The following is a 14,675-nucleotide window of genomic DNA, read 5'->3' as shown; positions in this document are numbered from 1 at the left end:
TGCCTTGATCTTGGGGCTGAAATCCTCTTGTAAAGCTATGAAGAAAAATGTAATTAATATTTTAGACTCTCTTTTTCCCTATAACGAATTGAAAATATGGAGAGATGACCTGTTCAGCAAAGGCCTCCATGCTAAAGTAAGCAAATGTTGAAGTAGCTGTGATCCCATGAGAAGTTTCAACAGAGAAAGAGAGAAGAGTAATGAGATCCTGTGCCCTCAGGGAGAGAAGAAGAAGAAGAAGATCTCTGTTGTCAGAGATGAAGATGATTTCAGAAATAGATGAAGAGAATCTTTGCTCTTGAACAGCTCATCTTTAAACTCATACCCCATTAGTTGACATGGCCCATAAAAACAGCTGTGGGAAAAGCTGTGAAAAATGGGAGGGACTTCATGATTGCAGATTTTCTGGGCAGCTGCTCTTCGTGGGAATTGAGAGCCACGAGAGAACTTTTTTCTTATGGAGGTCTCCATAGCATGAAAGAGAGACTCCTCTCCCTAAGTGAACTGAAGAAAGACTGTTCTAGATGGTGTAAACTGACTGAAACTTTCAGGTTTTGTCTCCTTGCATTGTCAGTAAGAAAGAAAAGGTTGTAGGGAGAGGAGAAGTGTTCAGATTCTTATTAATCTTTCTTCTTTTTACTGGTAATAAACTTTTCTATATACCCTTTTAAAATTTTGAGCCTACTTTGCCTTTCTCCTAATCCTATCTCACAGCAGGAAATGAGTAAATATATTCCAGTGAGTGCAATGGTAATTAGCCAACACTGATCCCACTGCACAAATAGATGCATTGGCTGAGAAATCTCAAATTAGCAAACCAAAAATCACTCCAGATACATTCCTGATAAACTGCATTAGAGCAGAGGGAAATCAAGGCAGAGCCATGGTTTGTCAGGACTTGCTGCATCCTGATGAGCCCTGTGGTGCATTTGGAGCTGAGCCCTTGAACCTCAGGGCCTGAGAGGAGATTGCACAAACCTTTCCAGGAGTCAAAGTCAGAGAAAAACCCCAAAGTGTCTCAAAGCATGAATGGGTCTCAGTGAGGTCCATCCCCAACACAGGCTCCTCATGGACTCCTTGGAGGAGACAATTGGAGGCCAGGATTGACCAAAAACCTCTCAGAGTCTCAGAGTGGAAAGGAAATTCCAAACTACCTTAAAAATTTTGAGAAGCTCAAAGCATTACTGAGCACCACTGAGTGTCAGTACAAAGCCCTCCAGGGACTCAGTAAAGCAAATAATTGGGGCCATGATTGCACAAACTTCTCACAGAGTCTGTATCAAAAGGGAAACACCAAGAACCTTAAAATAACTAAAGTACCTTGAAGCATTAATGAGCCCACTGAATGTTGTTACTGATAACGGCTCTCCAGAGACTCATTAAGCAGATAATTGGAGCCTGTAAATGCACAATCTTTCTCATAGAGTCTGTATCAAAAGGGAAAGGGGAAGTAGCTTAAAAAACTTAAGTACCCTGAAGTATTAATGAGTCCCAATCAATGCTGCAACAGGCAGAGAATCTCCAGGGACTAATTACAGCAGATAATTGGAGGCCAGGATTGCACAAACCTCTCAGAGACTCCAAGGCAAAAGCCAAAGCCAAAGTCCTTTGAAAAACCTGCAGTCCCTGCAGGGAGCATGGAGGAGCCCCCAGGGCCATTGCTGAGCAAGGCTCCCCAGGGACTCCTTGCAGCAGATCCTTGAGGCCACTGGGATGTGGGCTAGGGGGGGATGCTGAGGGCAGCACAAGGGGCTGACAGTGCCCAGCCTGGCTGGGGCTGTGCCAGAAGGCCCCAGGGCCTCAGCACAAGGTGTCTCCTCCCAGCCCTTGCTGGCACAGACCCTGCTGTGCCCCAGGGCACCAAGACTTGGCTCCTCTTTGTCCCCACCTGTCATCACTGCCTGCAGTTCTCTGCTCTGCCTGGGGCCTGGGGACACTTGCTCAGTCGTGTCCCTCTCTGGGACCCATTAAAAGTCCAAGAAACTTGGAGATGGATTCTGCCTTGGAGTTCTGGAGAGGTTTCTTCATCTCCCTCTCAGGGCCTGAGCACAAAGCCCCAGAGGCTGATTAAAGTCCTTGTGCTGTGTCTGTGCTGCTGAGCTGGGCTGGGCTCCTGGCACAGAGGCAGCTCCTGGTCACCAAGAAGAGCTTCAAAAGCACATTTCTCTGGATGAGCAGCTCTTGTGCCAGCCCAGCAGGGCTGGGGCACTGCCTGCAGCCAGCCCGGGCACAGCACAGAGGCACAGAGAGCTTCACTCAGTCAGGGCTGGGAAGGGGCTGAGAAGTGCCTGGGTCACAATCACTGCCAGCCCTTGGCACAGGAACCTCTGGCTGCAGGACAGTGCAGCTGCAGCTCCTGGAGCCATCTCCTCAAGCTGCAACATCCCAATGCCTGCAGAGCCTGTGAGTACAACTCTGGGTATTTCTGGTGCAGGGGAGGTGAAATACTCATGAAGTTCTGACATGCTGAGGGGTTCTGATCAGTCATAGACTATTTCCAAGACAAGGATTTTAAAAGAAAAGAGGATATTCCTAAGACTTTGTATTCAGTTTCCTACTGTTGGACCATGGCAGCAAGGAGGGGATAAATATTAAAGGTTGATTAGGAATTATTATTATGTATGCTGACAAGAGCTTGACACATCTGAACTGTTGCTTTTAGTGACCAATAGGTTCACAGGAGATCCCTAATGTGCTTTCAGCCACTCTGCCCATGGACAGCAGCAGCATCACCTTTGCTGGAGCCATCAGGCTCAGTCTGAGCTGTCCTTTCTCCAAGCTGCAAACAGAACCTGCCCCCAGCCAGTGCCCTGCAAACAGGCAGGGTTCTGTAGGGCCAAGGAGAGTGCACAGAGATTTGGGGTCTGTGAGTGCTGGCAGGGAGAGATCAGGCACAGGGAAACACCTGCAGGAGGGAAATCTGCAGGAAGCAGAGAGAAGATCAGGGAATGAGAGAAAACAAAGCCCAGCAATGCTGTGGCAGGGAGAGTTTAGAGATGCCCACAGGAGCCCCTGCAGTGCAGCCCCTCCCTCTGAACAAGCCCCCTCCCTCCTGTGCCCCAGCCAAGCCTCTGCCCTCAGGGCCGGGGCTCCAAGGCGTGCAGCCCCTCCTGTGCAGGCAGAGCTGCAGCAGAGCCGTGGGGCAGCTCTGCAGCCCCGGGCCCAGTTCCCTCTGCAGAGCACAGGGCTGGGAGCAGCTGCCCGGCCCTGGGGGCTCTGGCAGGGGCACAGCTGGCTCAGGGTGACGCTGTCCCCAGTGCCCGGCTCTGGGCAATGCTGTCAGTGCAGCCAGGGAAGGAGCTGCATCTCCCACAATCCAATGCCATCAGAAGGACACTTGGAAGTCTCCCTGAGATTTCAGTCCAAGCTGCAAGCTTCAATCCAGGGTGCAAACCTGTCCTAGAGCATCTCTGAGTTATGAGATTGATGGGGAAAGGCAGAGGTGTTGTGACACTGAAAATGCTGCTGGGCTGGTGAAATGAGCAAAGTGAGTCCTTGGCTACAAATGTGGAGCTGGGCTGTGGTGGAAACATCTGCTCTCAGCAGTACCTGGGGGAATTTTAAAGGGAAACATGGGGAGGTGATCACCCTCCAACTGGCAAAGGTTAAAGCCCAGCGAAATTCTGAACAGGTCAGAATGACAGACAATGTCCACTAGCTCTCCACTTATCACTTTGCCTCTCAGAACATGCTCTCTATTCCCTAAGGGCAGTAGAAATGCTGAGGGTTTCTGATATTCAAGAACACCAGCAGAGGTATGGGGAAGCTTTAAAGTAAACACCAGAATTCTTAAAAACAGAAGTGTATCTATGTGTGTTCCAGGGTAGGTGTATGGAAAAAGGCTTGGATTTTGGTTACAGGTATCTCCTCTAACTCTTCACTGTCCTTTTCTCCATGAACAGGTGCCCATGTGCAGCCCCAGCAAATGTCCAACAGCAGCTCCATCAGGCACTTCCTCCTGCTGGCATTGGCAGACACGCGGCAGCTGCAGCTCCTGCACTTCTGCCTCTTGCTGGGCATCTCCCTGGCTGCCCTCCTGGGCAACGGCCTCATCATCAGCGCCGTAGCCTGCGGCCACCACCTGCACACGCCCATGTTCTTCTTCCTGCTCAACCTGGCCCTCAGCGACCTGGGCTCCATCTGCACCACTGTCCCCAAAGCCATGCACAATTCCCTCTGGGACACCAGCAACATCTCCTACACTGCATGTGCTGCCCAAGTATTTTTCTTTGTGTTCTTCCTTGGATCAGAGTATTCCCTCCTGACCACCATGTGCTACGACCGCTACGTGTCCATCTGCAAACCCCTGCACTACGGGACCCTCCTGGGCAGCAGAGCTTGTGCCCACATGGCAGCAGCTGCCTGGGCCAGTGCCTTTCTCAATGCTCTCATGCACACGGCCAATACATTTTCCCTGCCCCTGTGCCATGGCAATGCCCTGGGCCAGTTCTTCTGCGAAATCCCACAGATCCTCAAGCTCTCCTGCTCACACTCAAACCTCAAGGAATTGGGACTCATTGCTCTCAGTGCCTCTTTAGGTTTTGGTTGTTTTGTGTTCATTGTTTTCTCCTATGTGCAGATCTTCAGGGCTGTGCTGAGGATCCCCTCTGAGCAGGGACGGCACAAAGCCTTTTCCACCTGCCTCCCTCACCTGGCTGTGATCTCTCTCCTTGTCAGCACTGGCATATTTACCTACCTGAAGCCCCGCTCCATGTCCTCCCCATCCCTGGATCTGGCCCTGTCAGTTCTGTACTCAGTGGTGCCTCCAGCCCTGAACCCCCTCATCTACAGCCTGAGGAACCAGGAGCTCAAGGCTGCAGTGTGGAGACTGATGACTGGATGGTTTCGGAAACATTCAACTTCTGGCCAATTTCTGCAAATCACTTGTAATAAAAGTCATCTTTGATACTCCTAGTTGGCTTCATTTTGGAGATTCTTTCTCTTTTTCTTTTAGGTTTTTAATCTTGTCCACAAAAAAATGTCATTTATTGTTCCATTTCTCATTTTGTTTCCCTCCACCTATCCTGTGACCACAGACTGTGTCAATGAGGGGCTGCATTCTTGGAGGGTTTAAAGGAACTAAAGGATGTCCCAGCAAAGTTTTCTGCAGAGATTCCCTTTTGTTGCCTTCTCTGGAGCTGCAGCAGCAATGTCTGTGTGCAGAGCTGGGGCAGATCAGTGCTGGCCCAGCAGCTCTGCTCCTGCTGGCCACACCATTCCTGATCCAGGCCAGGAGCCATTGGCCTTCTTGGCCACCTGGGCACACTGCTGCCTCATGTCCAGCCTGCTGTCCATCAGTCCCTGCAGGTCCCTTTCTGCCTGGCTGCTCTCCAGCCACTCTGTCCCCAGGCTGTAGCACTGGGGCCAAATATCAGTGCCTAGCACTTGGATTTGTTAAACCTCACCCTGTTGGATTCATCCTCTTGATCCAGCCTATCAAGGTTCCTGTGTAGAGCACTCCTATGTTCTCTCAGATCAACACTCACATCCACCTTGGTGTCATCTGCAAAGAAGTCCTTGGTTCCATGGGACCCCTCAGTGTCACAATGGCCTCTTGGTTACACCAGGCCCTGCACTGTCACACTGGTCTCCTTGGGTCCATGAGACCATGCAGAGCAACACTGGTCTCCTTGGTTCCATGGGTCCTCAAAATGTGACAATGGTCTCCTTGGTTTCATGAGGCTTCACAGTGTCACAATGTTCTCGCTGGTGCTGCAGTTCCACAGTGGCCCCTTGGTTCCATGGGGCCCCAGGGTGTCACAATGGCCCCAGAGTGTCCCAATCATCAGAGAATGACAGAATCAAATAGGCTGGAAAAGACCTTTGGGATCATCAAGTCCAACCAATGCCCTAATACTGCCTTGTCCCCCAGACCATGCCACTGAGTGCCACTGGAGAGGGACAGTGACTCTGCCACCTCCCCCCTGGCCAGCCCATTCCAGTTCCCACTCACCCTTTCTGTGAAGAACTCCTTCCTATTGTCCAGCCTGAGCCTCCCCTGGTGCAGCTTAAGGCTGGGTCTTCTTGTCCTGCCCTCCAGCAGATCCACACTCACACCCAGCTTGGTGCCATCTGCAATTTGTGAATGCTGCACTCGATCCCCTCACCCAGACCATCAGTGAAGATATTAAACAGGACTGGGCCCAGCACAGATCCCTGGGGACAGCACCAGTGCCTGGACACCAGCTGGGTGCAGCACCATCCCCACCACTCTCTGGGCCCAGCCTCCAGCCAGCTCTTAAATCTCCCAGCCAGGAGGGAACCTGCCCAAGCCGTGGGCTGCAGCTTTTCCAGGGAATGCTGTCAGAGACAGAGTCAAAGGCTCTGCTGGAGTCCAGGCACACAACATCCACAGCCTTTCCCACAGCCACAGGTGGGTCACCTGGGCATAAAAGGAGACCAGGTTGGCCAGGCAGGACCTGCCAGCCCTAAATCCACGCTGGCTGGCTCTGATCCCTGGGCCATCCTGTGGGTGCCCTGTGATGGCACTCAAGGTGATCTGTTCCATAACCTTGCCGGGCACCCAGGTCAGGCTGACAGGCCTGGAGTTCCCCAGCTCCTCCTTCCAGCCCTTCCTGGGGATGGGCTCACACTGGCACCTCCAGTGCTCTGGGCCCTCCCTGCTGAGCCAGGACTGATGGTAAATGATGGAGAGCAGCTTGGGGAGCTCATCCACAGCTCCCTCATCCCCCTGGGATGGATCCCATCTGATCCCATACACCTGTGAGCACCTGAGTGGCTCAGCAGGTCCCCAGCTGCTTCCTCCTGGATTCCAGGGGGGCTGTTCTGCTCCCTGTGCCCATCTACCAGCTCAGGAGAACACTTGTCCTGAGGGAAACCTGTCCTAATATTGAAAATTGACACAAGATGTTAATTACCTTATCCTTTTCCTTATCTTTAATTACTATATTCTCCACTGTATCCAAAAAAGAGTAGAAGTTCTTCTTCTCCCTCCTTTTCTTATAAATTTTTTTTTAAAACATTTATTATTTCTTTACAGAAGCCTCCAGGTTAAGTTCTAATTGAGCTTTCATCTCTTTCCTTTTGTTTCTGCTTAACCGAATGACATCCTTAAACACTTCCTGAGTTTCTGGTCCTTTTTTCCCTGAGTTCCCAGAAAAGCTCCATGGACAGCCAGGAAAATAATTTGCCTCACTAGCTCATCTTTTGCCACACTGGGACAGGCAGCCCCTTTCCCCTCTAGATTACTTTCTTGAAATGTGTCCATCCTTCCTGGACCCCTTTGTTTTTAAGGGTGTTTCCCTTAAAATAATCAGTACCTGATTTGGTACTCTCCAAATCTGCATCCTAAATAGGCCAAAGTCTGCCCTTCCTAATTTCATTGTAGAAGTTTTGTTGCTGCCCCTCCTTCTTTCACAGAAGATTGAAAACTTGATTATTTCATGGCCACCATGACCCAGGCAGCCTCTGAGCCCCACATCTGCCACCAGCCTTTCTCTGTCTGTGAAAAGCAGCAGACAGAGCTTTCCTTGGCAGTGGGAGTGTTACCAAAAATTCGGTAAGACAGAAAACTCCTTAACACCACTAAGAAGCAGCATTCTTTATTCAGCTGGATGCAGGGGGGAGAGCTCCTCCCAAAGCTGTGCAGGCTGAGTACAGGAAAGTTTCTGTTTATTTTCTGTATTTTGCTCACATATTCATTGATTGTCCTGGACTAAACACACATATGATAATCATTTCCCCAAAATCATTGCCATATTTCCCCTCCCCTTTACCCATGCGTTCTTCTGTCCTGGGGGTCTCTCTGGTGGTCCCTGGAGAACAAGCTCAAGGTATGAGCTCAGCTGGTGGAAACAATTGATCATCTGGTAACATGAGGTCACAGAGTGGGATATGACATGTGGGGTATATGAGGTAATGGAGAAGCTATGACATCATAGGCCATATCTGTGACACCACACGGCAGAGTTCTGACATCACAGAGCAGACTATGACATCAGAGATTTGGCTGTGACATCAGAGACCAGCTGTGTGACATTAGAGAATGGGCTGTGACATCTCAGAGGGGCTGTGTGCCATCCCAGCAGGGCTGTGTCAGGTCACTGGGTTGGTCACTCTGCCCCAGCTCCCCCTCACAGTTTCTCCCAACAAGTCCAATGCTGTCCATGCCCAGCGGGGTCCCTGTCCCCCGGGATCCCCCCGGCCCACCTGGAGCCACAGCCTCCACCAAAGGATGTTCCACAGGATCCACCCCAGAGCCTGACATGGGGACAAGGGGCCAGGGCTGTGTGAGCAGGACATCAAGGACGGGGATTATCCAGGTCACTGTGGCCTGGGTTGGGTTGCCCAGGGCAGGAAAGATGTCTGGCAGCTGGAGCAGGGTCTGGGAAGGGCCTCCAAGGTGGGGCTGGAGCCCTTGGGCTGTGAGCAGAGGCTGAGGGAGCTGGGCTTGTCCAGCCCAGAGCAGGGAAGGCTGAGGGGCTCCTCCTCCCAGCCTGGCAGTGCCAGCGAGGAGGGGATGGAGAACACAGAGCCAGGCTCTTCCCTGGGGGCCTGGTGGGAGACAAAAGCCAATGGGTGGAAGGGGAAAGAGGGGAGATCAGCCAGGACAGGAGGAGATGAAATGAGTCAGGCTGGTTTCAGCATTTCCTCAGCACCAAAAGCAGCCTGACCTCCCTTCTCCATCCACCACTGACAGCTTTGCAAATCAGGAATTGTTGGAGCTGTTTTGTCCCCACTCCAGGATGAGCATCCTGATACAAGAACTTCATTGTGTTTATATCTATCACAGAATGACGTTTGTCTAAAACTACTTTTAGGATGGAAATCCCTTGTGGGTGGTGGACTCATCAGATGCTGCTGGGACATTGCACTTAGCTCAGGGAAGAGCATGAGTGTTATTGAATTGTGTCCTGTTCAACCATGGTCTGTTGGCCATGAAGAGAAACTTTCTGTGCCTCTGAGTCTCACCAGTTCCTGGCCCCCAAAGGACACAAACCTGATGAGTTGTGGTTCCCACTCCAGTGGTGGCACTTGGACCTCCCTCCATCCCCAGAGCAGAACTCCCTTGTCCCAGAGAGTCCCTGGCAATGTAGAGATGAAGGAAACAGGAGAGGCTAAGGGGATCAGGGGCAGAGCACAGTCAGGGATTTGGGGTTGTTGTGAGCCCAGGGCAGGACCTGGCCCTTGGCCTTGGTGAATATCATCCAATTGTCCTGGGCCCATGGCTCCAGCCTGTCCAGATCTGCAGAGCTTCCTGCCCTCCAGCACAGCCACACTCCCACTCAGCCTGGACTCACCTGGAAACTGACTGAGGGTGCCCTTGAGGGCCTCATCCAGATCAGCAATAAAGAGATTGAATTGATCTGTCCCCAGTCCTGAGCCCTGGGGACACCCCTGGATGTGACTCCATTCCTCAGCTGCTCTGAGTGCCAGGGGCTGGATGAGGGAAATGGTGGGGTGTGGGTAGGGACAAAGTGTGATTGATTGTCAGCCATGAAGGGTCTTGATTTTCAAATCTGTTCAGAGTGCATGAGGAGGTGCTGGTGGTCACTATCAAGTGGACATTGCTGATGTCCATTGCTATAAACAGGAAAAGAAAACTTAAACGGGCAAAACAATTCTCTCCGCATTGTTTTCAATATAGTATATTCACTTCGAATACACTTCTGAAATATGTCTAATTAATGAAGGAAGAATTGAAAACTTCAATTATTCCCATGGGATTTTCTTGTTTGGGGGTTTTGAACAAATATTTATGAGCTTTTCCCACTGAATTCCTGAACTGTAGAGCTCAAGAAAGAAGAGGCCTCTGGAGTAATAAAATTCATTAGCAACCTCCAAGTGGCTGAGGATCCATCCCCACCAGAGCAGCAATGAACAGAAATGGGCACAGCTTTGTGGCTGCCCCAGCTTTGGCATTGGCCCTGGGCCTAGAGAAGGAGCAGCTCTTGAGGGCCCCAAGGCCGGGGCTCTTGTGCTGCCCTGGGCAGATGGGATGGCAGCAGGGGCTGCAGAGCTCTCAGCACCTCAGGCTGAGGGGAGCAGGGCAGCCAGGGAGCCTCCTTTGGCCTTGGCCAAGCACCTTCCCCCATGGCTGGGGCTGAGTCCTGTGGCAGCTGCAGCTGCTGCTGTGCCCTTGGCAGGGGCTGAGGCCGTGGGGCCAGTGCCCAGAGCAGCCTGGGCTGAGCAGAGCTGTGGGGCCAGAGCCGGCTGGGCTGGGCTGGGCTCAGAGAGGCCCTTGGTGCTGCCCAGAGTTCAGGGCAGCTGGCAGAGCTTGCAGGGAGCTGGGCAGGGCTCTGAGAGCCTGGCCCAGGAACCATCAGTGTCCATCTCAGCCTGGCTGAGCGTGCAGGGGCAGGACTCAGGCCAGGCCTTGTGGGGCAGGGCCAGTGCCTGTGCAAGGCATTGCAAACAGGCAATGGCCCAGAGAGGAGGCTGCTCTGTGCCCTTGGTGGCAGGGACACAGCAGGGAGGGGGCCCAGGACATTTGTCAGCGCCAGCCTCTGTGCCCATGCGTTGGCAGCCCTGGCTGCTGGGCCCAGCTTTGGCCTGGGCTGAGTTTGGCTGTGGCCCAGCTCCATCCTCCTGTGGGGCTCAGGGCCTGTTCCCGGCCATGGCCAGCCCTGGCTGCCTCTCTGCTGGCCCAGAGGCCGGCAGACCCCGGGGCAGGGCTGTCTGTGCAGCCCCACAGGTGCCAGGGGCTCTGCAGGAGCTGGCAGAGGCTGCCCAGCAGGGAGGCCATGGGGCACAGAGCCCCAAGGCTGCCGTGGGCACCACGGCACAGGGGCCGTTCCCAGCCGCAATGCTCCTGGCCTGGGCTGGGCCTGCACAGGGGCTGGGCCACCATGGCTGGGCCAGCACAGGGCCACAAAGGGGCCACGCAGCCGCTGCCAGGGCTGACAGCAAGGCCAGGCACACACAAGCAATTGCTGAGCATGGCCTGCGCTGGCCAGGCCTGACTGTGCCAAAGGCAGAGCTCAGCTGCCCTTGGGGGCTGCAGCAACACTCCAGAGCCCAAAGAGCCTCCATGGCTGGGCTGGAGACCAAGGCCGCAGCAGGGAAATGCAGGGCTGCTGCGGGATGGGGAGGCCATTGAATTCCAGCACACACCTCAGCTCTCTGATGATCCCAGCACCATGCTGGGCCCTGTTTCAGACTGGAGCAGAGCAGATGTTGATGGGACAGGAGCCCTGCGGGGCTGTCAGGGCCCTGCAGCTTGCAAGGTGCTCTGCTCTCCCTCAGGTGCTCTGGGAGAGATCCAATCCCAGCTGGGCACCTCAGGGCACAAGTGTCACTGCCTGTTCATGGGGACACAACTGATGTCTTCCTGGAAAGGGACACAGGTTTTAATAAGTGTTAATTTCATAATATACAAGCAAATCATTATTATCTGGGTCACTTGAGTACTTTTAAGAAATGGCAAACTTTTCCCAGCAGGAACAGGAATTTCCTGGATCTACTGGATTTTTCTACTGATGGCAGGAGAAGAAATACTCATCTTCCCCTCTACCTTTGCCACTGACATTCACTCTAATATTTAATGACCCCACCTACTTCATGTGTTTCTTGCTCTCCTGTTTAAATGTCCATGTCTAAGAATATCTCTTAATTTAGAGCAACCGGATCTATGTTCTTTCCATCGCTCCCAGATTTTCTCATCCAGTTGCACTCTGGTCATTCAAGTGCCTATCAAATGACTGGTTTCATGCTTTGAGCTTCAGCTAGTTGCCAATCTTTCTGAAGTTCAAATATATACCACATTAGTGGTATATATTTGAACTTCACATATTACATATACAACTCCACATTACATATAAACATCCTAATTGTGTTTATATATATCACAGAATTACCTTTGCTTATGTCTCTGTCTAAAACTGTTCCTGGAAGAAATCCCTTGGGCATGGTGGACATGTCAGAAGCTGCTGGGACATCACAGAGAGCTGAGAGAAGAGCTGTGATGGTTATTAAACTGTTCAAATGTTCAGCTTGTGTTTGTTGGCAAGAAACCTTTCTGTGCCTCTGAGTGTCACCAGGCCCTGAGCCCAAAGGACACAAACCTGATGAGTTGTGGGTCCCACTGCAGGGGCTGCACTTGGACCTTGGCTCTGCACAGGAGAGCTCTTCATCCCCTTTCTCTCTTTTCCTCCCTCTGGGCATGGAGGGAGCTCCTGACTTCAGCCTGTGACTCGTGTGTGCAAAGAGCAAATCTGGGCAGAATCGGGGCAGGGAGGGTTTGGGGGGACCTTGGGATCTGTGCTGGTCACAGAAGGTGTTTTCCATTGCTCTGAGACTGTCTGCTCTGGAAAGTGGATTTAATATCCAGCAGAGGAATGACTTTTGCATTTGATGGAGCTGTGCCTTCTCTTGGCTTTGCTGGCTGACAAGAAATGAACATCCCTCTGTGTCTCGGGCAGCTCCTTCTCCAAGAAAAGCAGGTGGGAGTTGGAGCCAAGGAGCTGAAAGCTGCAGGTGCAGCCTGGGCTGGAGGGAGCTGAGATTTGCACAAGGCTGCTCTGAGTGCCAGGGCTTGGATGGGGGAAATGGTGGGCTGGGGGTAGGGACAGAGTCTGATTGATTGTCAGCCATGAAGGGTCTTGATTTGCATATCCATTCAAACTGCATGAGGAGGTACTTGGATTCAGTATCAATTGGAGATTGCACATATCCATTTATGAATAGGAAATAATCCTTAACAGGACCTAAAAAATGTTTTCTCACTGTCTTTTTAAATATAATGCATTCACTTTGAACACACAACTGAAGTCTGTCAAATTAACCACAAAAGATTTGAACACTTAAATTATTCCCAGAGGCTTGGCCTGTTCAGGTGTTCTGAATGTTAATGAGCCCTGGGACACTGAATTCCTGCACTGAAGAGCTGAAGGCTGAACAAGCCTCTGGAGCAGTGAAATTCAGCAGCAGCCTCCAAGTTGCTGAGGATGTCAGCAGCCCCCAGTGAGGCCATCCCTGCCCAGAGACCGTGGGGGAATGGGCAGACAAGGAGAGCGTCCCTGGGGCTGGGGCATCACAACTCAGAGGCACCAGCGGCTCCAGCTGGGCAATGGAGTGTGGAATGGGGCTGGGAAAGCCCTGCCTGGGCTGGGCCAAGCAGGACACACAAGCCCTCATCCAAATCCACTAAAAAACTCTCTCAATGAGACATTTAAGAGGAATTACAATTGTTTGTGTCCTCTGAATTGGACTCCCTGGAGAAATACCAACAAGAGATTCTCAGGAGCTCAAAAGAACTAAACAGCCTTTACTGGTGACTTTAGAAAATCAGAGAAATTTTGGCAAAAGGTTTTTTATGACATTGTAGTGGTTTTGATTTGTTAATTTAAGATTTTTCTAATGTTGAGATTTCTTAATTAATGTATTGATGAATGTGGTGGGTTTTAGTGTCAGTTAAGTATTTATGTATTTTTTTGTGTTGTGAGATAGGATTAGCAGAAAGGTAAAGTAGGCTTAAAAGTCCAAAAGGGTATAAAGAAAATTTTATTAAAAGTAACTAAAATAAAAAAACGTAGTAAGAATTAAAATAAACTCTTTAGAACACTTCCTTTTTCTTTACAACTTTTTCTTTTTATGACAATGTAAAGAAACTAAATCTAAAATTTCTAGTTAGTTTACAATTTCTAGAATTGTCTTTTTTTAGTTGATTTAGGGAGAGAAGTTTTTCTTGTTAAGGTTATGGAGATTTTTTTACAAGAGGAAAAAATAGGAATTTTTGGTTCTTAATTTTGTCATGGATCACAGTTGTCTGGGGAACTTTGTTCTTCTGAAGTTGGTTTTTGTGCTACAAGCTGTTTTACAGCTTGTTGATGGGCCATGTCGACTTATGGGATATTGTTTTAAAGATGAATTCTTGAAGGTAAAAGTTTTTATTATTTACTTTACAAATTATTTTTATCTCTGGGAATAGAGATCTTCTCTAGGGGGTAGTGGATTACTTTTTTTTTTAATGGTCAAACTTTTGATGAAATTACAGTTTTTTAAAATTTGTTTATTTTAGTATGCAGGTTTTTGTTTGATATTATTTTGAATATTTTTATTTTTTATAGTTTTATGTGTTATAAAGAAAAAGAGTTTTTTCTTTATAGTTTATAAGAGGATTTTATTTTTAAAATTAAGATATTTTCCTTCTTTTTTAATTAGGATTTAGATTCTTCTTTACTGACTTTGATGGTTTTATGGGTATTTATATGCTTATATTTTGGTTTTTTCTTTTACTCAAGGGAGGATTGAAGTATTGCAAGGGTTAACACCTGACCCACTGGTAGCCTGTGGTGGAATTTGTGGTTGGGTTTTTTAAAATTGGTTTTCTGGTTGGTTTGGGGGGTTTTGTGTTTAATTTTATTTGTAGGGTTATTTTGTGTGTGGTGTAGGTTGTAGGGGATTTTGGTTTGAGTTGTGTTGGGGGCGGGGACTTGATGGTAATATTTTAATAGTTGTGGCTCGCTTTGTTCTGGTTGGGGTTTTGTAGCCTCTTTTGTTTTCCTGTTTGGGAGTTGTTGGGGTTTGGTTTGGTCAGAATGGGGACGATGGGGGTGGGGGGGGGGGCAGCCTGGGGAGGGGGGAAGGGGCTCAGCCCATGGCAGGGTTGCTTGGTTTGGTTTGGTTTGGTTTGGTTTGGTTTGGTTTGGTTTGGTTTGGTTGAGATGGGGGCTGGGGCCAGGGGCCTGCTGCTTCTTTGTTGACTGGAAAAGAAA

General features: G+C 50.1%; 2 protein-coding genes across 2 annotated transcripts in view; one reads left to right on the top strand and one right to left on the bottom strand.

The window, feature by feature from the left end:
* The window catches only part of LOC143692460 (uncharacterized), a 157,779-nt gene that overhangs the window by 13,964 nt on the left and 129,140 nt on the right, over positions 1-14,675 (bottom strand). The window lies entirely within an intron of this gene.
* LOC143692396 (olfactory receptor 14J1-like) lies at positions 3,884-4,906 on the top strand. The gene has a single exon (XM_077172629.1). It carries the CDS (start codon positions 3,926-3,928, stop codon positions 4,904-4,906), a length of 981 nt encoding a protein of 326 aa, XP_077028744.1. The 5' UTR covers positions 3,884-3,925.

This window comes from Agelaius phoeniceus (genome assembly GCF_051311805.1).
Source record: "Agelaius phoeniceus isolate bAgePho1 chromosome W unlocalized genomic scaffold, bAgePho1.hap1 SUPER_W_unloc_1, whole genome shotgun sequence".
NCBI classification, from domain to species: Eukaryota; Metazoa; Chordata; class Aves; order Passeriformes; family Icteridae; genus Agelaius; species Agelaius phoeniceus.
Note: the sequence above shows the minus strand (reverse complement) of the source record. Positions and strands in the feature narration are given on the sequence as shown.

Bases quoted from the DNA above. Each gene is read 5' to 3' on its own strand.
- LOC143692396 (XM_077172629.1), top strand. From the start codon at position 3,926: ATGTCCAACAGCAGCTCCATCAGGCACTTCCTCCTGCTGGCATTGGCA.